The sequence below is a fragment of the Corvus cornix genome, chromosome 3 (genome assembly GCF_000738735.6).
Source record: "Corvus cornix cornix isolate S_Up_H32 chromosome 3, ASM73873v5, whole genome shotgun sequence".
In the NCBI taxonomy this organism is placed as follows: Eukaryota; Metazoa; Chordata; class Aves; order Passeriformes; family Corvidae; genus Corvus; species Corvus cornix.
In genome coordinates this window covers 79,484,527-79,508,996 of record NC_047056.1, presented here as the reverse complement: position 1 = coordinate 79,508,996, position 24,470 = coordinate 79,484,527, and the positions used below count along the sequence as shown (strand labels likewise).

Sequence of the window (24,470 nt, the reverse complement as noted above, 5' to 3'; positions counted from 1 at the left end):
TGCCCTCCTCCTCATTGTGATCTTTGCTCTTCCACTTTCTTCCTGAATATTTCACTGCAACAATTATTTTCAGTATCTTGTATCAGGTATCCCATTCACAATACCCACGCCTCTGAAAATGTCAAAGTAGCAGCGTAGGTTGTATATAGATTTGTTTTTTAAAACATCCTAAGCCCAGGATTTTTCTGGAAATAGAATTGTCTTAGCTCTACAAAAGCATAGGAGTAGTAGCTCAACTACTCTCTGATACTGCTGTGACTCTAACATGCACTTTCTAATGAGGTGAGTCACTATCAAGACTTTTTATCCTTTCTGTTCAAAATTAGGATGGAGACAACTTACTAATGATCACAATCACTCTGCGCTTTTATTCAGGATTTTCTCCTCACGTAGAGTTTTACATGGCTAATAGTACACAATGTGTTGAAAAGCAAAGGAATTTATACATATTAAGAATTCTACTTCTGACAGCCACGAGGGGTTTCAAATAGTAGACATGATGTAAAATGCTTCTTACTGATTGAATAGTCACCTGTAGGCAAGCAGGTAAGATTACTAACTATATTAATGTACAAATCAAATTGAATCTGTAGTTATGTGGAGTATCCAGAAAAGTAAAGGGGTTTTTTTGCCACTGTAAATGTAGTACAAACTGCTAATTATCTCCAAGATCTTAAGATGTCACTCTAAACTTGTCAAATAACTAGGACAGAGACTTAATAACACACATATCCCCTCTATTGCCACATCTTTTGGAATCCTAGGAATATTAAAAACCCTTACAACTCACTGATGAACAGTATATTCAAAACCAGAAAATGCCTGGAGTTAATCAAGCTTGCTGCTTTCCTACTCCCTTAACAGCTCAGAAGAACAAAGGACCACAGAGAATTCCCAAATGAAAGAACTACTGCACAAGTGGCAGCACCATACCTCTGCCTAGAGGAGTAAGAGAGGCAGTCCTACTGTACCTACCTCCACAAATGAGACATGCACATCTTAAACAATAAAAGCAGCAGGGATGCAGATAATATACAGCACATTAATATTAGAGGTGACATGTGACAGAAGACTTCCAGTGTTACAAATACATACATACTATCCTAGAGTAATAAAACTGGGTATAGGATAATATGCAGGAGAGCTGGGGGGGAAGCAGGAATCACACAGCATTAAAACCAATCAAGTGCATTTTAAAAAATCTTCCTTTTCATCACTGGAGACAGGCCATTATTAGATTTTGAATAGTGAGCTAGCAGATCTGTTTGTATACTGCAGTGAGAATGGTTTTTTGGGATTACTCAAATTCAACGAGAGAAAGCCTATCTCCAATCAGAGACAACACAACCATGCCAACAACTGCCATGTTGAGAGGGAAACTGTGTCACTTTCAATAGCCTTTTGTATTTTAATTAAATGAACAGGTATTTATGGTGGCATTGCCAAGATGCAGAATACACAACAAGAACTACAGCTGTATCAGCAAAAGATTTAAGCAGAACAGAAAAGGCATGCCTGGCACAGAATAGAAGCTAAAGAAAAAAGAAGAAATTCACTTCTTACAGTAACACCAGATGACCATGGAAGAAAAAAAGGGCAAATAAAGTTATGAGAATTATAAGCAGGACAAACTTAACCAATTCCATGTGTACAGTAGGTCACCATGTGGAGATCTCTATTAATCTCGCAACCTCACTATTCCATCTTCTTGGATGCTGCACAACAGCACTTCCAAGTTATTTTTGGAAGTAAGGTGGGGGAGGGAATAAGAAAGCAGAAAGATATCCAAGAAGAAAAACACATGAGAACATTAAGCAGAACACACCAGCAAGAAACTGTTTGTCTTTATTTTTTATAAACTGTATTCAGCATTTACTAGCACAAGATCTCTATCAGTATGAGTTTATAAGCTTCTTGGGCAGATGTATCTTCTGGAACTGGCAAGAAAGAGTATCAGGATCCTCCTTTCAGTGGATACTTTACTAATCAGGGGGTGCTGTATCAATACTACTAAAGCCTGCTGAGAGGAGTACACACACGATGCTACGTTCATCCACATAACATCACTGCAGAAGTACAGGGAAATTTAGAATAAAAAGTGAGAAGTATGTGTGTTTTATGACCTTCAGACAGTTCCTCCAGTGCTCTCACACTAAATAAGCAGAGCAAGACAGTACCTGAATTATCACTAAACACCACTATTAGATTTTTTGTGCAAATAAAAATGAATCCAACATTTTTCAGAGAAGCCAGAAAACCTGTACACACTACAGTTTATCTACTAAAATACCCAGATGTTCTAATTTGGTAGGAGTGTACACATCTTTCAGAAGTAATACAACATAACTACATGCATTTACACTTACATCTGATTTTTAGCCGCTTGTCTCTGAGCTTTCCGTTCTTTCCTTTTTTGATCTGGTGGCTTAGCAAAAACAATTTCAATGTTTTCTCCCTCTAAATCTTTGCCATTCATTTCTTCCATTGCCTGAAGAAATTAACCAGATTTTAAATATACTTCCAAGCGTATCTGAAGTTATTAATTTTATTCTATCTTTTAGAATATGCATTTTTCAATTTGTTATCCAGAGCTAAAATAACAATATAAAGCTAAAAATCAAAAATTTAAACAACCAGACAGCATAGCATCATGGGTTCCAGTTATGCATTTCTTCTGAACTTGGCTCTCAAACCCAGGACTTCGTTTATCAGTTTAGAAATCTTCCCCTCAAAACTGGAAACAGGCTTCAGTCTTTGCAAGCTGTTACAATTAATGAAGTGACAGAATTGTCCTCTGAAGTGCACATTTTGTAACCCATGAATAAATTCCTAATGTCAGCACACATGCAAACAGTACTAAAGCTAGAGCTCAATAAATTCTTCTATTCGTTCATTTTACTTGTAATAAATATCACTTTCTTTTTCAACCAGAAGCCAAAAATTAAAAGAGTCATTCTGATCACAAGGAAAAAGCAAATAAACAAAACACAAAAACCTCCAGCTCCCCGCCAAATCCACACCTCCTCCCCCCCAACCCTCTCCTCACAACAAATGCAAAACAAACAGCAAACCATCAACTCCTCTCCTACCCTCCCTTCCATGTACAATTCCCATGGGCCACAGTTATTGCTACAAGTTAATTTTGAGCAGAGGAATCCTAAAGATTCTACCACTTTTAGGGACTCTACATAGCTAAATCTTGACAGGATATATATCTTACTAAGACTCTTTCCATCATCTTCTTAAGCATCTGCTTTAAGGCATATGGATATGTAAGAAAAACTGAATCCCCCTGTATCCTGCATCCGCCCACAGAACATAAAAAAAAATGGATACACTACAGGCAGGAGGGGAATTACACTTTCCCTTCCTAACAAGAGATGACATCAAGACCGGGCTAGCAAAATCCAGGAATGACAATTACTAAATTGTCCAGCACCCCTCAAAACAAACCAAACCAAAACAAAACAAAAAAAAAACCAAACAAAAAAAACAAACCAAAAGAAAACAAAGTGTTTATTCCTGGAAAAATAAATAAAAACATTACCTAAGATTTTATCACCTGCCCTAGAGAAACTGCTTTAGATTTCTACCAATAATTTGGTGAGAAGAGTCATTCAACTTCTGGCAGTTGAGTTTCAAATGGTAACAACATGATTATCTTAAAAGCTCATCAGAAGAATTACTTAGGATAGGTGTATTTAAGATCCACTTTTCAAGCTAGAATTGCATCATCCTAGGAGACACCCAGAGAGGACAAAGTTATCAGTGATAATGTGTTACCATTTCTCCAGACAAAGCTTTTTCTCAAGTTAGAAGAGGCATACAGCTTCTAACAACACTACTTACAACACACACACACACAGTTACAGTCCTCTTCACTTACCTTTACAGCACCATCCCGTTCATCAAAATGAATGAAAGCATAGTCTTTTAGCTTCTTCACTCGTTCTAGCTTTCCAAATTGACTGAAGGCCTTTTCTAGAATCTCCTCTGTTACAGTATTGGCAAGATTGCGTACAAACAAAACTTTCACCTAAGGGGGATTAAAAAAAAGGACTTAGGAGTATGATCTAATTTCAAAATTAGAAAATGAAAAAAAATGAAGCTTTGCAAGTTACTGCTATTGGCAGTACTGAAAACATCATTACATTTTCTGCACAGCATTTTATATACGTGTATATGAATATGTACATTTAAATAGTCATACAGCATGAGTTAGCGCCAAAATTCCCTGACAGAAATTTTCAATCTGTTATCAAACATAATTACGTAGGTATTAGCATCCTAAAAGTCCATCCAATTTGTGTTAGTGTTTAAAAGGATCCCAGCAGCAGTAATCTTCAACCCAGAACACCATCAAACTTGAAAGAAGGTAACCAGAATTGGTTACACACAAAACAATTAACTTATCAAAACATTTAATTGTTTAGACAGGTTTTTGCTCAGTTATTTGCAGCACAGTCATCACTGGAATATCTAGGTCAGAGGTGACAGGCCTGCAGCTTTCAAGCTGCTTAACTTGTGGTTCCTACATTATAGCTACACCAAACACCTAATGTCAGGACTGTGCTTGCCTGAGGGGCACTCAGTGACCTGAAGCTAAAAGACAGAAGTGCAGACAGAGGAGGATACTAAGGCTGACACTGGCCAGTCACCCTTCAACTTTATCAAAAGTCAAACTGTGCTATTCCCTTGAGGAAGAGTCACCTCCAAGTAACTCTGGAAGTTTATTCCCTCCCCTGGCTTGCTAAAGCACGCAATACGGCTCCTAAGCTACACAAAGACTCTTTCGCAGCTTCTAAAATCAGAAAGGCAGGTAATCATCCAACTGTTGATATATGCCCTATTAACTGCCTGACATGGCTAAATCATCAATATAGAGTTTCATCAATCACCAACTGCATAGGATAAAGGAAAATTTAGAGCAGTCTGACAAAGGCTTAAACTAAACCCTTATTTAACATAGCAGACAACATACACTGGAAACCAGCAATCACCTATTAGTGACTCGACAGTACTGAAAGAGTCATCCTTGTGTCCATGCTGAGGCTGCACTCAGTGACTGGACATGAGCATGTTTACCTGATGTCATCCATGTGTTCCCACAATTTACAAGACTCTTCAACTTGTTGAGAAGAGCTCCTTCCACATGCTGGCATCATGCTCTGACAGTTTAATCACCTCCTACTGCCAAGGAATGCTCACAGTCTTACCTGCCTACAAAGCAGCTGCCAGTCAGCTGCAAGACCTGCCGCTTCTGCTTATATCCCTCTGCTCCTACCGGTTTCAAATTAGCTGATGACATCAAGTGAACACTGCACATGGCAGCACTGACTCTCGACCCTGAAGGTCAACACAAATAACACAAGGTGTGAAAGGACCAAGGAAAGTATGCTTCCATTTCTGAAGCAGAGCTGTACTCTACTCCCACCACATACAGGAATTCAATAAACTCAAGACACCCTTTTTCAAAGAACTGCTATGTAATTAAGTTAAAAAAAAAAAAACAGGACAGACTTCCATAAATCTGTCTCACTCACTAGCTGAACTAGGATGGGATGCAGAATTTGGAAGAAGGGATACTACAGACTGTAAATCTAACCCAGTGTACCAATTCTAGACTTTGGCAATAGTTACTCCTGCTGATTCTCAGGAGATCATAAGTCATAGCCAACTCCACAAGGAAAGCTGTTTCCTATTACGTATTAAGCTTCTCCTACATGTCTTGATGGTAAGAGCAACCTTTATTTATTGTAACCCATATGTAATAACCATTTTTAGTAAAATACCCTAACTGCTACCTTGACCTTATTCCATGGAAATGAATTACAGGAAGTTTTGTGATGTAATCAATGGGTCTGAAACCAGTAAGTTTTAAACAAACATTCCATATTCTTGTTCTTTAGAAAAGGATGAAAACTAGAACCTCACAAGGAACCTAAGTAGCCTAATAAATCCATGATGACTGAAAAAACTAGACAGAACAACCACTATTTTTAACAAGATGAACTAACATAGTGTTTTTAAAGAAATAAAAAAGCAACTAATTTAAATTTTCGCACTGCAGACAAATCCATTAATCTCTAACAGCTGAAATTTTTTAACACCTTTGCTCATGTTATGAGTCAGATGATGTAAAAGCTATTAAGCAGGTTAAAGCATAGGTTGAGAGAAGATGAACCCATTTTTACTTCACTTAAACTAGCTACAAAAGGAGGGAAGGAAAAAAAAGTCCTCTTCATTAAAGCTCACAGATTATTACCCCAAGAATCCATGAATACTCCTAACAAGCAATATACCCAGCACCAGCATTTTGTTTTAAAGGCAGAACTCACATTTAAAAAACTGTTTAAGATTAGACTCCCAAAACTTCTGGGATCTGCTCCTTTTCCTCCTCTTACCTACAGCACAAACACTTCAGGCCACATTCTCCAAGGGTTACTAGCCCTGTCTCTTGTCCTGTAATCTGCCAGACAGCCACAAGCATAAGACTTTATTTAGCTGCTTAACCTGCCACTCCAGAACGTCCTCTGCAGCCTCAGCCATCCTACAGAAATCAAGTAAAACATTAATAAATTTAGCTAGACTACAGGTGAAAGAGGAAACAAAATGACACTTAGGAGAAATTAAACTATCAACACAGCTGCTTGTGAAATTGGAAAGAAGTTCACCTTGGACCAGAAGTCAATACCTTAACCAATTATACTCTGATATGTTAGTACAAGCACTAATCTCCTGTAGCACATACACCTAGCTTGAGAATCTAGCTTCATCCCTCATCATGCTTAAGCTACTTCATATTTAAGGTAACAGCCCATTTAAATGATAAGTATTTACCCATACAGGACTCTCCACAACATTTTATCAGAAGGACAAAGGAAAAAAGACTCGCATAGACATTTCAGAAATTTAAATTAGTAGGTGTCCGTGTAACGATGAAATGACACGCCGCTTCTGCAAGATTTGGAACACTGTTCACCTTCTGACTACATATGTGAATTTGTATTCCTTACAGCTTGCTCTTACGGACTTGCTCTTCTAGCAATTTTGACAAGAAAACTGATGATCAGATGATTATTCTGATAAAAACAACCTACTCTTCCTAGTCACAGTTTCCTCCAGAGCCTTCTTCCATAGCAATGTGCAGGATGACACGGGTCAATAGCTTTCCCTTTGCTCTGGATTGACAGTAGTAACAAGCAATGACACCAACCTGCAGCTCACAACCAGGAGATTACTGACTGCAACAGCAGCTCCGCTGCTCTTTCTCTTAGGAGAAAGACAGTAATAACAGAAAGTAAACCTTACACTTAGAAAAGTGCCAGGTAAAGTCCGTTTCCCCACAAGTACAGCAGGTGGCCAAGAAAGACTGCAGTGGAGACTTTCCTTGTTGCAAGAATAAACTAAGGGACACAGCCAGTGAGGAAGGTCAGACACCAATGATCATCTCAGTTTCTGTCTTCAGACACAAGCCCGATGTTCCCTACTTTCTCAGTATTCTTATTCATAGAGCCTTGCTTTTCCATACATCTTCAACCCAAGCTCCATGTCCTATCTTTGGCATGGGGCACAAAGTATGCAAGTTGATTTTCTCCATGTTTTTTACATTTCTTCCCTTCATTTCCATGTTTCTTCTCTTTTCATGTCCCATTTCAAATACAAAACAATACAAGGTATTAACACATTCAAAAAACTGTACAATAAATAGGGCAAACCACAATCAAGCTTTCATTTCTTTAGCTTTTCACTCTGTACATCTGTAAACTTACTTAGGAGAAATGCTTGATTATGTCCCCTGTGATTCCCTTTCCATCTATTCTATCAGCAGAAATTCCTGCTCATTATTTCAACAGTTTGGTGGATTACGTCTCTTCTCTTTTGAGCCAAGAAACTGAACATACAGGCTGCCATATTTAGGAAGTGCCACCTTCCACAAATTTGACCTGCAAGACTCTTTCCCCGCTGCTGACAGTCTATCATGCTGGGCAAGAAAAATAAAGTCTGCAGACACGATAGTCCAAAAGCTTCTGTAATACCTGTATTACAAAAGCAGCTTTTTCCCTAAAATGAGCCCCCACCCCAGCCCTTTTCCCTTATGGCTCACCAAAGAGGAGATCCCAGCCAAGCTATCTTACTAGGTCCATCAAAGTAGGACTCCAGCAAGTGACGTGTCTCAGATGAGAGTAAAAGCACAGACGAAAAGCAAGCAAAGAGAAAGAGATAAGGATATGGGCTAGCTAGTTTCCATTAAACAACTCAGCTACACAACACAACTGAAAAAGACAAAGTTGGGCAATATCTGATGGGGAAAAAAAAATCAGGTAGTTTGTTTCTGGCAAGATACCACGCACATACATAAAACAACTGCTACAACATACTTCAAAATGTTTACAGTCCAGACTTCAGTTTCACCTCAATATTCAAAGTCCAAAATATCGCCAGTCTAGGTATTTAAAGGAATTAACTCACCCAAACTAAAAACACCTACAGAGTTCCAAATACAAGCTAATTGCCTAACTTCTCAGAATTAACTGCTAATGGCAACTTTGAAAATACATTTGAACACCGACAGGTTCTAATGCTGAAGTGATCAAATTCCAGGTTTAAAAAGAATTGAGGTTTGTTCTGCGATGATATCTCGATTTCTGCCCTTCCAAATACTAGGGTACAAAATCATTTTAACTCTAGGAGTCACCACCATCACTTCCAGGTAAAAAATTAACTACATCATCCTATGTGTCATTTTGGCAAGAATTACATTCACTATTCAGCCTTGGGAACACAAAATAATGAAAGGCCATATAGACTTTTTAAATCCACGTAATTTCTAGAGTATATTCATTTTTTATTATCTCACCTACAATATTTCTGTCAAGAAGGCCAAAGGTTGTTAATCTTAGGCTAATGCCAGGAAATACCTTATTTGGAACGCAGCACTTTAAATGTACTATGGTCCCCTTACAGCTTTATTACCTTTGCCATGACTTCAGGATCTGGATCTTCTATAGGGTCAGCCCATTCCACTGTAACAACATTTCCCCAGACTTTCACTTTGCCGCTCATTAACCTACGTCTGGCCTGAGCAGCAGTTTTGTGATCTTCATATTCAAGAAAGCAGAAACCCCGGTTCTTCTTCTTGTCATCAGGCTGATGATACAATATGACATCTGTAAGACCCTCTGAAATGAAATAAAATATTTATTTGTTATGCTTTCAGTCCATTGATTTGATTTCTGAAGTATGGGTTGTCTTTGTAGCTGTGGAAGAACACCCTTTCTCTAACTGAATGGAGGAGAGTTGGGGGCAGCCAGAAGTTTTGCTTTGTCAATTCTCCTCTTAAACCCCTAAGTTGCAACACTTATCAGTGTGTGTTTTTTCCATGCATGTCTAAAACAAGAGATAAAAGTTGCATGACTTCAATACCTAAAAAGTTTATTGCTCCAAAGAACCTGAAGTCTATCATTCAGTAACAGAGAAAGTCATCAACCATTACCTTTGCAAGTTCATATGTTATCAAAAAGAGATCCTTAAATTTTAAGAATTCTAAAGCACAGAACCAGTTACATTCTTCAACTTGCTTCAGTTTTGCCTTGAGAAGTTTTAAAACATCCATTAGTACTGAAATTATTAAACTTTTAATTCAAATTTCTTTGAACAGCTTTTTTAAACATTACACACTTTTTCTACAGGTAGAACTTGGAACCACCCATGTAGTCTAATTACAAATATCTCAGCCCTTAGCAAACAAAAGTTTTGAAAAACCCAAACAAACCCCAACACATAAAGTTGAGATAAACGCCGAGTGGTCTTGGTTTGGTTTCATCATCATTCAGCTATAAGCCAAAAGGTGGTGAAGAGAGCTCACCATGTTTGACACTTCCCAGCTCTACAAAACCTAGTTACTAGCTCACCTGTTACTTTGCTGAATTCTTCAACAATTTGCTCCTTGGTTTTACTCTTAGGAATAGAGCCAACAAAAAGCCTATTATTGGCAACAGAGATGCATACACCAATGTGTTTTCCAGAACGAATTTCATGGTTGTTGTACTGCAAGAAAAAAATTATTGGACAATCATCAGTTACAAACAATTTTCGCTCTCCTTCAACAGCAGCATACCAAATACTTAACTTTGGAAAACCCAGCATAGGGCAATACATTACATTTTTGCAGCTTAACACATTTTTATGATGCATATTCACCTACTCTGAAGTATATCCATGTTTTCTAAGGTATCTCCTTACAAAATTTCAGCCAACAATTATTCTTCCCTTCTTGTTCAAGCCTCTCAATACTTTTTTTTCTTTAGAGACTTTTTCATACAGAACCAAGTCATCAAGGTCAAGGCTTCTCCCTTCACAATCGTGCAGAAAAAAACCCACAAGTTCCTCTATAGGCTTTATCTATAAATTCTTGATTTGTGTGTAATACAAGACATGAGCTGCAATTAACATCAGATTCCCTTCTGAAATTCTACAGCTAACAAAAGAAAGAGAGTCATGATCAGGTCTTCTCCACAAAACGTGCAAGAGCAATTGGCAAATACTTTCCAAAGCATGAAGATTACACACATGTAAAGAGAGGCAACAGCAAGAACAACTTTCTATTGACTTGAAAGGATCGTAAGACTTCTGTTCAAATGCTTCTCCAGTAACATTTAGAAGATACCATGAACAAGTTAGCAGTTTAAGGAGGAAAAAAAAAAGTACTACTGTAGACATCTGTTGACAAAACATGCAGACACAGACATGCATCATCTAAATAAGCAGCAGGGAGGTAAACTGCTGGTACATCAACCCATTTCCAACTGGAAGCCTTGCAACAGACAGTCCTTCAGCTAAGAAAATTCAACATCTTATTGCCAAGTAGCAGGACAGATTTTTAAAATTCATCTAGCTATATATTCTATGATTTATTTTGTGCTTGGTGGTAAATCTTACTACATAAGCAAGATATCCTCCACTCCAGCATGCTTTTTGTGCAACAAAATCCAGGAGAAGATGTTTATTTATATTTATCTTGGGCAAACAAAAACTCCATCACCGAAAATTTTCTAAGCTAGGTAACCGCACCAAAAGTGAGCCAAAAGGTTAACTGTACATGTGAAAAGGACCTGGAGTGACATCTTCCCAACAAATTACATCTCAAATCATAGACGACAACAAAAGACTTCTATCTCCGTATCTGTTGCCCATGTGGCAGAGGAATAGTTGATTTTAAATTAGTAAACCTCAGTAGGAGCTGCAGTAGCTGCATAGAAAACTGTATATATATTATCATCGCTAATAGACATATACATTAATGAAGAGACAGATTATAGTAGCTAAAAAGAAAATCTTTTAAATAAACACTTTTAAAGAAGCTGACAGTTTATTAGTCTGTGAAAGTGATTCTCTATTAACTGAACTGTACACTAGGAAACACTTCCTTACATTAGGAAACTTTTTTTACTGAGAGGGTGGTCAAACACTGGAATAGGCTTCCTAAAGAGGTGGTCAATGTCCCAAAGCTGTCAGTGCCTAAGAGAGGCATCTGGACAATGCCCTTGATGATCAAGATGACAGCAACAATTTTGGTCAGCCATGAAGTGGTCAGGCAGATGGACCAGGTGATGGCTGCAGGTCCCTTCCAAATGAAATATTCTATTCTATATGGATAATAAAAAGTATTATCCAACTGTTCCTGCTAAAGTCCAACACCAACGTTTGGCTACACATCTAATCCCAAAAGAACCTCTCATACAACGCAGTATGTTGTATGAGAGTAAAATTAACAAAGTAAAATTAATATGTGCTATGATATTGCAGTTCCACTGACAGTGGTTTCTAGTAGTTTTTTCATCTTACAATGTATTAACTGCTATTTTTCACTGCGTGTTTCCCTTAACACAGAGAAAACAGTCTTCACTCAGATGTTCTTGAACATCAAGTTGGTGATTTTTAGGTAAAAAGTTTGCTTATCATCTGCAAACTTAGATTAGACATAAAAGGCTCAGATCATGATCTGGGTGAAGTGCCAAAACAGTCAGGCTACCAAATTAACTGTGTCAGCACACTGCTTCCCCCTCCTGTCACCATGGAATCAGTGTCCAAAGTCAGTAGCAGAGATAATGCCACCCTCTAGACAATGTAATAGTTTATTTTTTCTTGCTGACTTCTGTAAGAACTTAGTCACTAACAAGTCAAAGAATGCAGAAGGTCTGTCTTGTCACTTTACTAACTTAAATTTTCACCACCAATTTTAGTTTATTTCCAGGAGCAAATGGCAAGCTGTAACTCTGTGCATAGTTGGCAAACTGCTTAAGGGGCATATCTGAGTAACTCACCTGTACTCCTACTTTGATCAAGCTTACACCTGCTCTAGTCAAAAATACACTGAATGCTTCAATAGTATGTTTTCCTACAAGCTTCGTCTCAAAAATATGTATTCTGTACATATCTACAGTGACCTTATTCACATAGAAATATTTTGAAAAACTTAACTCTAGCAACTTCTTATGAAATAGGAAGGAGAATTGAACATGTGTGCAAAAGAATACAACTGAAGTTTTAATTCCTAAACAGTATAAAGCAAAGTAAACATGTTACCAGGGGAAAAAATACTGAAAGTATGAAAAAAATCATACTTTGATAGTGAATGCTTGTGTGAACATCTGGGTTGCCATTTCTACTTAACCAGCAAGGGTTAACCACACTGAATTAAGTAGTGGTCATAAAAAAAGGAGAGAATTCCCTAAAATGTGTTTGAAACAGTTCTCGCTATGCTTAAGACAAAAATGGAGTGATACTATGGCCTGATACTGAGAAGAATTACAGATATGAACAGTAATTAATTTTAAGTGGCTTAAAAATGCATATACATTAACAAAATCAAGACTTCTACCTTTTAAACCGCAAGACTTCTTCTTGTTAACAAACAAAGTAAGTCAACACTAAGCGTATCCCAAAATTTTAGTTGAGCTTTACATTAAGTTGTTACATAGACTGTGGAGATACATACAGCAGCCACACAAACACATGTTGTATGCAAAATATCTTACACCAACTCCAAGAGCCTGAAGACAGGTCAGTTTACTCTCTGCTGTAGTTTGGGTACTGACAAAAACATAGCTGTCTCTTATTACTCAAAAGCCTATAGGCAATGCAGAGACTTTTAATCTCTTTTTTTCTATACTGTCCTGAAAAAATAAAAGCCTCTTGGAAAAGGATGGGAAATAACAAAAGAACCATTATTCTAAAGAGTCCAGAAAGCTGGGAAGTTGTATACACATGAAAAGATTACAGATAGTATCAAAAAGAACACCACCTGTTAAAATAATAGGTTATGAAAATGGCTAGGACCAAGTGCTCAGTGTGTTGAAGAGGTCTTTCAGCAGTCTCTCCCATGCATGTGTAACTAATACAAGTTATAGACCTACAATTTTCAACTGAGCTCAACAGGCACAAATTGCTAATACTCCTGCAAACCACTTGTAGATAACTTGGGAAACTTACACACCAAACTAGCCAGTCAACTATGGTTGGAACCACTCCAAAAAAACTGAGGCATGGCATGCCACAGGACCCAATTTAAAACTAACTCTAATTTCAAAGAGTTTAGCATAAAGGTTGAGAGACTGCCCCATCAACTGCAACACTTTTCAGCTATTACCCTCAGTGGCTATTTAACTGACAAACAGAACACAGCGTGCTTCTTTCCTGAGTATCAAAGATCAGACATAAAGGGACACCAAATAGCTCCTTTGCTTTATCATTCAGTGGAAGACGGAGGCTAGGATCTGATGTTACTTTCCGGAAAACATGACTTGAATGACTTTTCAGAGCATGCTGCCTTTAAGCAAAATCCAGTTAAATGAAGAAAAATTGTTTTATTCATTTACTAGGTACCTCTGAGAACTTATATGATTTGATTCACCTTTTTGCTAAGTTTTAAGAGTTAACGCTTGAGCTTAACTCATAAGAGTTCACACACTCTCTCAACAGCTAGGTTGACAATGAAAGTACAAAGAGAACAACAGCGTTATCCTCAGCATATCTGACTACACACTGGAGCAACCAACTGTTCTTACCTAAAAAGCTAAACAGCATACACCAGATTGGTTTTGTACTTCTACTTTCGCAGACATTCGTGTACTTTCTCAAAACAAATTGGCATTTTCAGCTTGATTTGTCTCTTACATGTCAATATAAAAAACCTTAAGTCACCTTACATGTCAATATAAAAAACCTTAAGTTTAACCTATACCTCACTACGAAACAAGGTAGGTTAACCCTAGTATAGCAATACAGTATCAGTACACTTCAGAATGCATATGGTTAGCACTCTCCAGAGTACTACCTTGGCCATATCAGTGTAGCAGTAACCAGCTCAAAAAATTCAAATTTAACTTAGCCAGGAAAATAAAGGCGCTGTGCCTTTAGGGTAGCGTTTCTCCCCATCCTCTTTTCTAGTGATGGGTACTTCATGCATAAAACCTGAAAAACTTACTAGGAGTATCCCACATCAAACTATTTCCTACCTCTGTGTAAAACAGAGGAAATGCTCCTTAAACTGGCAGGATTTATGATGTTTTCCTGTCCGTTGCAGCAAATAGAACAGATCTTCAATGCCCAAGAGACATTTTCTCTCCATCTGAAGTATCTTATGAAATTCTGTGACTTTGAAGCACTTTTCCAGCATGGGCCCCCTGCTGGTGCAGAAGCACATCAGGAGGCACAGAACCCTGACCAGCACTGCCCTTGTACCACAGCAACCCCAACACCACTGCTCTCCAGAACTCATCCAGATGCAGACAGCTCAGAAGTCACTACTGCCAATACAACTTTGGTTCATAATAAAGGCTCATCTAACTGGACCAAACAGCAGTCCATCAGGTGTTTTTTTTCCCCTGTCCCTAAAGCAGTCAGTGAAAATTTATATGCAATGCAGAAATAAATTCAACACCGAGTGAACATTTTGAAGTAATCTAACAATGGCAGTTTCACCTTAACCATTTAAGCAATAGGACCAGGACTACTGCTTCTAAACCAGAGTGTTCTTTGTCAAAAAAAAAAAAAAATCCAAGAAAACTTACCAGTTTAACAGCTTCCTGAGCTGCCTCTTTAGTACAAAAAGTGACAAAAGCATATCCTCTGTTTAGACCAGTTAGTGGATCCATCATTAAGCGGAGATCCCATATAGGTCCAGCTTTCTCAAATAATGGAACAAGTTCATCTTCAAACAAGTCTCTTGGAATCTTGCCCACAAATATCTACAACAGACATACAAAGCACCATTTATAAAAAGTATTTCCAATGAATAAGTCTACATCTGCATAAACATCTCCTCCGTCTTACCTCTGTACCAACAGAAGGTTGTTGTCCTGAATATACAGACTCTGGAGGAGGTCCACCATACTTCCTCTGTCCAGTAGTCACATCAAGAGTATAGCCGGTTCTCTCCAACAGTGCCTTCAAGTAAGAAACTTAAATTTTTAAAATCACATACAAACTGAGCAAGTTTAGCTGCACTTTGTTCACAGACAGACATGCCTCTAATTCCTTTTAAACTACTGCTTTAAAGCTCCCACAAACAAACCTACTGCTAGTATTTCAACAAGAAACTTGCAAAACAATTAACAGAACTATCAGGTAAAGAAACATTGCTAGAATATTAGAGATTCACATCCAGTTTTCCCAATTCCTTCATTTTCATTAAAAAAAAAAAAAAAAGGCAAGTAATAGAATAGTGAGCTTCCCTTTAATTAGGAAGATCTTAGTCTGAGCCACTTCTTGTTTTGGCATGTCCAATCCTGCAGACATTTATGCACAAGAGTTCCCTGCACTTAATGAGATTACTCATAAGTGTGAAGTTAAAGAACACATGTTTAAGTGCTTACACCCCTGGAACACAGTCTGCCTCAGGTATCCAACTACTAAAGTGGCAGTACTGCTTCCTTTCTCTTATCATCCCTCCCTTCAAATTCCTTGTGGGCTTATACAGGATCCCAGGACAACTACAACTATCCCTCACTACAACCACTGCATGTAGTTATAGATACAGTCAGATATAGTTATAGACATACTACCAATTTAAAATGTTAGATGAAATTCAGTATGCAAACATATGAGAAACTCCTCTGAAATTAAGTCTTTCTTAATAATTTTGTACAAAGACAAATCAACTCTACACACAAAGAAATTGCATATTAAACAACCAACTATAGTCAAGAATTAGCAATTTCACAACTATAAAATTGCAGTTATTTTAAATGCTATAGCCATCAGCAGTAAAAGCTATGCTACTTGAAGTTATTAACCAAGTCCTCATAATATTATTGTTTTATGTGACAGTGACAAACATTGTACCAGTTTTTTTTTTAGCTTATAATTAATGGCATCCCAGCCTTCAAGTCAACAGAAAAAAAGATTTTCTAATTTTACAGGGTACATAGTTATTTGTAATGATCATTTTATACTTTATACATGAAGTATCAAAGAAGAAAGATTCTCTGGGGTTTTTTTACGACATCACCTAAACAACATACTTAGATGGTTTTCCTTCCCTTAAGCTTTGGTGAAGTTGCTAATCACAGTATTTTAATATAAATCATTATTTGCCTAACTCTTGAGAAAGGAGCCTCTTGCTAGCAGCAGACATGGTCAAAAAAATAATTTATCCCTTATTAAAACAGTTTGGGATACAGTTTATGAGCACAATGATTATGTCATAAGAAGCGGGCTAAATCCTAAATCCATTACAATCTGTTTTTTCAGACACGTGGTATCTCCTCCCTATTGTGGAGTTGCTCTACATCTGAACTAAGGGGGCAGAGTGGAAACAACAACCAAAGAAACCAGAACACAAAAAACCAATCAGCAGTAGCTGAACTTAGGCATTTTGAACTCGAGTAACTATGCTAACAAGCACAAACTTTTAATTGTGAAATAGAGTAACTGTCTCAGTAAGACATACAGCAAACTGTGAAATCTTTTTCACTTTTGTATGTTCAGTTCCAGCAATTAATGTATTAACTTTCTACTTGAAAAGGAAAAAGTGCAAGACAAAATTGCAAGCGACAGCTTTCAACAACGACAAATAATCTGTAATAACCTTTTTAAGAAAAGCACAGTTCCAAAACAATCAAGGTAACTATCACAACAACTCAAAAAAACAAACAACAGGTACACCTTGTAACTTTTATTTTCACAGACATACCTTAATTTTTGCCTCATCTGGTCCTTTGCTAGAATCTGCTACCTTGGTCCCCTGTTTTTCCCTCTGCCTGTATGTCTTCATGACTCCACATAAAAAGGCACTTTTGTTCTGCAAAAGATATAATCTTCAGTTCTGAAAATATGACAAGCCAGAATCTCATTTTACCTTGAACAAATACAGTGTTCATTTCACTTATCACACATGGATCACTGAAGAGACTCAAACAGACCTCTTCCCAGAAAACTAACAGTTTATCCCTCAACAATTATATTGCAAATTGCTTAATGTTACCTGAACGTGTGAGAGATCACTGTCTTTAAACTGTTGAAGCACTGCCAGTGCACCTTCTTCATTGAATTCCTTTAAAGCTTCAATAGCTCTTTCATCTAGATCACTATGTGCAACTAGCCCTAGAGAAGAGAAAAAAATCACTAATTATATTTGGGCAGTAATCTTTGTAAAACCTAATGTAACATCCTTAACACCTTCCAGTGACCTCTAAATGAATTACTGATTAAAGTAAGTTACTATGCCTAAAAAACCACTTAGTTCCTTTGAAGTTAAATATTTAAGGGTATATAATCCTTTAACTAAAACCAAAAAAATAAGATTCAGAATAAAAGTTACTACATTTATGTGTTCATTTGACTTCTGTGAAACCCAGATGTTACAAGGGCCAAGTTTAATTACAATATCCTGAAGCTGAATTCAGAGGAAATTCAGATCAAAACCTATCAAAGCCTGACTTAGCTTGCCTAGCAATGGTACCTTGGTACGCTTTTAGAAGACCACAAACTGCAGCACTATAAATGACCACCACAATCCAAAAATCAAGCTTAAAGATGCTAGCTATTACCACACACGAAAAAGCCAACACCATAACTTCTGCAGCCATGAGCCCAAACACAATGTCAGGAAGTGTAATTTACATGAGAAGATGCATACCAAGGCTTTAGATTCTTATGGTTACCTACAATTTCTGCAAAAAATGCACAAAGACCACATCACCTGCTCCTCCTAAAAATCATCTGTTGCCTATTCCAGCTGTTGCTCTGGTCACCTGCATACTTCTTCCCACCCCTCAGCCCAAGCACCCTGGGACTTTCCTCTGAAAGATAATACAACAAATTAAAGTACTGAATGTAAAACATCCAGATTTTGGTAAGACTGCAGTTCCCATACTTTTGGAAACCACAAAAAGTTGCTATTTTAGCCCAAAGACAGCAGAATCCAATAAAATATTTTACGTGAGGTTTTGCAAGTCTTAGATCTTACCTGCAACGTAAATTTCATCTAGTTTTTCAGCAACTTTCTGTGGTAAACCAGCATCAAGCAATGTCTGGAAATGCTCAGAATGGGTAACTGCAGCAGAAGTATCCATGGGCTCTTCAGTACCATTCCCATTAACATGTTCAGTAGCCATGTTTCCAGATATCTGTTCAAATGCAATAAGCATCAAAATTAAGCTAAATATATCTTTAGGTAGAACAATTCAAGTGACAATACATGCAACACACTACTCTGTTCTTTGAAAGTAATGGAAAAAAAAATATAAAAAATAGCAGATCACCGCCCTGATACTTTTTTTAATAGTTTTGCAAGACGCAGGAAATTCCTCAAAAGAAGCACTAACACAAAGGAAAGCCCTAACACCACTGCCTAGGGGGGGTGGGGTAGCTTTCACTGCAGGTTTTACACAACCCAGACAGACACTGACTCACCTCCCCTCTCTCTGTCTCTCTAACACACTCCCTAAGACGCTCTGAACAAGTTAGAAATGGAGCAAAAAGGCAACAGCGGGGGTGGAAGGACAAGCAAACCTGCCACATGCACCGCGATACCGTCACTGACACTCGCTGCCGCCTCCACCGCCCGCTGCAAACTCGCTGCCCCTCAGCGCACGCCGCCTCTCCAGGCCCCGGGCGCGGCCGGGATCCCTTCCCGCCTCCACTTCGGTGCCGGCCGGGCAAGCGAGAGGAACAAAGCGCTCTTCCCAGCCCGCACCCACCCACGGCGGCGGCGGCCATGAGCCTGATGGAAACACGTGCTCCGCGCGTTCAGATGTCCTACAACTTCCTCCAGTGACCGACTTCCCCCCCTCCCCGCCACACTCCCGCGGGAGGAGCGGCTCCCCCCCGCCCCGAGCCCCGGCCATTCCCCACCTCTCACCCTATTCCCGCTGGAGAGGGGGTTGCAACACCCCGGGCCCGATTTCACCACCCAGCCGGGAGCTCGCGGTGCCTCCCGGCCCCGCCGCCGCCCCCCGGCCACACGCCTGTCCGGAACAATGCAAGGCCCCGTTTCCCAGCCAGGAAACACCGCTGCCCATCGCCCACCGCCTCTCGACGTGACCGCGGCCACGCCAAACCCGGGCGGCCCCGCTACCCGCGCACATGCCGGGCACCGAGGACGCGGTTTACCCCCTGCCCCTCACGGGCAATGAATGGAGCGGCGGGGCCGGCGGGACAATAAGGCGGGAGCCACGCGCCCCGCGCCGGCCCGGCTCGGGTGGTGCCCCAGCCGCCGCTGCCGCCACCCCGGGGCCGGGCGCCGGCCCGGCCGCCCCGAGCCTCGACAGCGGCGGCCACGAAGGCAGCGCCAGCAGCTCCTCCACCCATAGCGCAGCGCCCCAGCCCCACAGCGCTGCAGGGCCCCAGCGTGCGCCTCCCGCCCTCCGCCGCCTCAGCCTGCTCTGCCACCCGGCCCGCTCCCACCCCGCCGGCGCCCGGCCGCCCTGACCTGTGTGTGTCTGCGGGGGGAGAACCGCCGTGTGCGAAGGGTCTCTCGGGGCGCGGGTCGCGGCTCGGCGTGCTGAGGCGCTGCCCCCGTTCCGCGCTCCCGCGGCGGTGTGTCCGGGCAGTGCTGCTGCTGGAGCTGGCGTAAAATGGCGGCCGCTCGAGCGCTCACGCCGCTGCTGCTGCTGCTGCTGGCACCAGCCCCGGCCCCTTCCACTCCGCGCGGGGGGGGGCGGGCGGAGGGCGGGCGGGAGCGGAGCGGGGGGAGAGGGAAGAGAAGAGGAGGAGGAGGAGGAGGAGGCGCCGCCGCGCGCGCTGGCGCAGCCCCAAAACCCGGGGTCTCCCGGGCAGCTTCGCAAGGGTTATATCGCCGAGCCCCGCCCGCGCGCGCGCGCCCGCCCTCCCCTCCGTTCCCCCCCACGCGCGCGCTCTCTGCCTTCCATGCGGAGCGGCGCGCGCTGCTCCCTCCCTGCGTTCCTCCCTCCTTCCCTCCCGCGTGAAGCGCTGCCGACGGCAGGCGGCGGCGGGACGAGCCCCGTGCGCGGAGGGCGCGCTCGCCGGCGCCGCCCGCGTGCACCTGTGCGGGCTTGGCGTTGGCGGAGCGGCCGTGGCCGGACCGGGATTGGGATTGGGCGAGCGGCCGTTCCCACGGCGCGCAGGTGGCACAAAAAAGGGGGAAGGGGGGGGGACCGCGGCGGCCGCAGGCGGGGGGGGGGGGGGGGGCAGTCCCGGCCCGCAGCGGGGAGGGGACGGAGGAGACAAAGCCACGCAGACAAAGGGAGGGGAGAGCCACGCTTTGTGTGGCTGCCGGCCAGGCGAGCCCGGCAGCGCTCAGCGTTCCCGCACTGGAGAGACGGGAGGCGCCTCACCCCTGCCCAGAGGGGCGCCCCGCGCTCACCAGCCGCCCCTCGGACTGCCCGCCCCGGCAGAACCGCCGGGCCGAGGCAGAGTTTGGCCACAGGGAACGGGAGTTTCCTGCAGGCGCTGCGCGGAGTCGGACGGGGCCCCGGGCGGGGATCGGCCGTGGGAAGGCGCTGGAAGCAGCACGGGCTGGGGCGCCCCGGAGCTCCAGCGCCGGAATGCTGTAGCACGCCCCCAGGAACGGGGCCTTTGCCCCGCAGCCACGCTTGCAGCGCAGCCTCGGTGGCGATTTAACTTTCTCCTGATGGCTCCACTGGAATGTGGGTCTGCCCGCAAAGCGCTGTCAGAGGCGGGTTTCTTGCTGGAGGGATCCTTGTTACACACTTCGGAGTCCCAGTTCTGAGCACGTCGCGCTTGCAACACCCCACACGAGAAACATGGAAACCAACCTACTGATCTCTGCCAGATCTGTATGTCCAGATAAAGACAGCAAAACGGAGGCAGGAAGGCACATACAGTATTACTCACTTCCCCAGAGGCAGCTCAGCCACAAGTTGAGCAGCGCCTGCTGCCCCTGAGCCTGGCCGAATACTTCCAGCATATCTCCAGTGCTTTAAAAACACTTGAACCTGTGCAGTGGAGCAAGGACAGACAATTACAGGGTTAGCTCACTGTCAACAAATGCTCACATGCTGGGGTACAAGTATGTGAAACTTGTATTCGGCGATAGAAGAAGGAAAAAAAAAAATCTCTTCAGGTATTCGATGTAGTAAGACTTCATTAAAAGCTGGACCACTCCACAGATTTGTTTGAAACAGTAACAAATACAAGGCAGCTATACACTATCAAATAGTCCAGCTAATTTTTAATTCAAAAATTTGATAAAAGGTAATTTTTACTCTTAACTTTTCCCCACCTTTAAAAAAACAAAACTTCCTGAAAAAGAATTAGTAAAACAAAAGCAAACTTTTTCTTTTTGTTAAAAAACCTGAGTGGTATTTTAAACATATGCTTTATAAAAATACATACACTTTTTCTCCCTTCAAAAGTTAATAACTTTCTCTAAGAACATAGCTGGGCAGTGAAAGTAATATTCTCAAAAGCAAGTCTGGGGAGCATTTTTCCAAGTTTCCAATTTTTCCAGATTTGGAGCATTTGCACCAAAGCATGTTGTTTTCAGATGTTTGCAGAAGGTGTTTCAGTGTTACGTTTGTAGTACAGATGTGGTCCCAAGTATTATCTAAATTTCATAAATGCATTTGTTCTCTGGAACTAATGGAAACAGTGAAAAATCATAGAATTATTAGGGTTGGAAGGCACCTCTGGATATTATCCAGTCCAACCCCCTGCCAAGGCAGGGTGACCTAGAGCAGGTGACCCAGGAACATATCCAGGTGGGTTTTGAGTGTCTCCAGAGAGGGAGATTCATGACCTCCCTGGGCAGCCTGTTCCAGTACTCTGCCACCCTCAGTGTAAAGAAATTCTTCCTCATGTTGAGGTGGAACTTCTTGTGTTTGATTAAGATTCTCTGTCAGTCGATCTGATTAACTGTAGGTGGCAAACTCCTGAGAAAGGAACTCCTGCTTTCAGGCCCAATTTTGAGGAAAACTTTTTAATGCACTTAACTTTTTCCTCCATAAAACAGAAGCAAAAACAATAAAAAGACTAGGATTAATGCAGTGAACAGATTTGCACCATTATTTAAAATAACAGCTAACCCAGAGTCAGAGTTGCAATTATTTGATCCTTTGAAATTTTACATAGAAAGCAGGAAGCACAGAGTCTGACACGCAGTTCCTCCAAATATAGCTCCATTATTAGCCCTAATATCAAAGCCAAAAGTGGCATGTCCAGGAAAACCCTGAGATTAGTTCAATTGGGTAGAGCATCGTGCTAATGAGACCAAAGTCATGGGCTTGATCTCTGCATGGGCTATTCATTTAAGAGCTGGACTCGGTGATCCTTGTGGGTCCCTTCCAACTCAGAATATTCTGTAATTCTGGGACAAGATCCATGAAATTAGTGGGATTTTTTTCTTTTTAATCATGTAGAACATTGATTGAAAAAATACTCTTGCCAAGAACATTTGCAGACACTTACCTGGTGACTTAGACTTACATGAGAAACTTCTCTGCACATGCCTGGAAGTTTTGACAGCTTGTCACAATAATTAAAGTTGTGTTGATTCCTAAATTTTCCTGGTGTATGAAAACCCTGTCTGCTTCTGTTCCAGTTTTAACCATTGTAGAACCACACTGAAGCCCACAGCTGGACTTCAGCACCTCCCAGCACACCCATGGTAAAACCAGTGATTACAACAAGACCAACTACAGAGTAGCAGAGATAAAGCAGTGAAAAATAAATTTAATTTGACTAGAAGACTAAGAGACTATTTTTTGCTTTGGAACTACTTACACACAGTTAAATAATCATATCCTAAACAAAGAATAAAAATCTAGGAAACTCAACAGGAATCTTACCTTCAGTTTCTATGATGCCATGCCTTTCCAAAGTGTGTATTCATTGGAAATACAGGCTTGTCTGTAGAATTCACTGTACTTGAGCTATGAAATGCACCAGCTACAGCACTAGAGGGGTGGATCACTCTGGTCATGCAGCAAATGTCATCGCTCATAATAATGAAACGAGCCCCTTGTGCTGTGTCTGCCACAGCAGAATTCTGAGATGAATGAGCCACTCTTGGGGTTTCTCAGCAATGTGCTTTTCCCAGCCCTTAGTCTCGTTGGTAAGGCTGCCAAGTTATTAATACATCTATGTATTATAAAGATATTTAACTTCAGGAAAGGATTGCAGTTTGCATCTTATTTGGTGTAGTGCACAGTTGGCTGGTGGCCTATTTGCCCTGCGAGATCCTTGGTAAAATAAAGCTATTTGAGGAAAAACCTGTTTAATTAAAAGTTTGTTCAATTTCTTCATTCTATCAGTCAAATTCTCTGCCTTAAAAGATATGAAATGCAAGGCCTGTCTCTATTAAGAAAAACAAGTCAGAAATCAATGAAAAGGAGATGAATCACATATATGAAACTTTCTTCCGAAAAAGTACTTTTCATATATGACTGTCTCAGTCTTTAATATGCAGATTTGAGAGTCCTTCCATTCTATAAAAAGTAGCTTATGATCTAAAATTGATTTCAGCAAAGAAACTTTACTAACATAACTAATGGTAATATTTTCTTTTAACATTCTTTCCAGTTATATCCTTTGTGCACATTCAAACTTTTTCAAAACTAGGCAGGGTAGTACTTTTTAAAATCAAGGTTAATCCCCCTTATATTTAAACTGCTTCTAAAGTTCTAACTTTGACCCTGCTATCCCTTCAAACATTCCACTTCTTCCAACTAAGTCAGGAAAACAAAAGGAGCAAAAAAAGCATTTGCAAATCCAGTATGATTCACAGCACCAGAGGCAATGGGCACAAACTGAAACACTCTGAACATCAGGAAACACATTTTCACTGTAAGAGTGACCAGACACTGGCCTCAGTTGCCCAGGGAGGTTGTAGTGTCTCCATCCTCCAAGATATTCAAAACCTGTCTGAACATGGACCCAGGCAACTAGCTTTAGGTGGCCCTGCTGGAGCAGACAGATAGATTATGTGATATAGTTCTTTACACTGGATCTTTACAAATCCAGTTCTATCCATGAATTGATGCTTC

General features: G+C 41.0%; 1 protein-coding gene across 5 annotated transcripts in view; it reads right to left on the bottom strand.

The window, feature by feature from the left end:
* LOC104692526 (synaptotagmin binding cytoplasmic RNA interacting protein) overlaps positions 1 to 20,156 on the bottom strand; it is a 27,802-nt gene extending 7,646 nt beyond the window's left edge. For 3 of the 5 annotated variants that reach the window (XM_039567977.1, XM_039567978.1, XM_039567976.1), the window contains exons 1-10: positions 19,937 to 20,156; positions 18,473 to 18,632; positions 17,489 to 17,607; positions 17,198 to 17,305; positions 15,337 to 15,450; positions 15,075 to 15,251; positions 9,915 to 10,050; positions 8,977 to 9,182; positions 3,887 to 4,036; positions 2,367 to 2,488 (exon numbers count right to left, since the gene is read on the bottom strand). In XM_039567977.1, coding sequence (XP_039423911.1) covers positions 2,367 to 2,488; positions 3,887 to 4,036; positions 8,977 to 9,182; positions 9,915 to 10,050; positions 15,075 to 15,251; positions 15,337 to 15,450; positions 17,198 to 17,305; positions 17,489 to 17,607; positions 18,473 to 18,620 — 1,280 coding nt within the window. In that variant the 5' untranslated portion in view covers positions 18,621 to 18,632; positions 19,937 to 20,156. The remainder of the gene's footprint in view (positions 1 to 2,366; positions 2,489 to 3,886; positions 4,037 to 8,976; positions 9,183 to 9,914; positions 10,051 to 15,074; positions 15,252 to 15,336; positions 15,451 to 17,197; positions 17,306 to 17,488; positions 17,608 to 18,472; positions 18,633 to 19,936) is intronic. The other 2 variants (XM_039567979.1, XM_039567980.1) reach the window with 1 other exon arrangement.
* Positions 20,157 to 24,470: the final 4,314 nt, after the last annotated feature.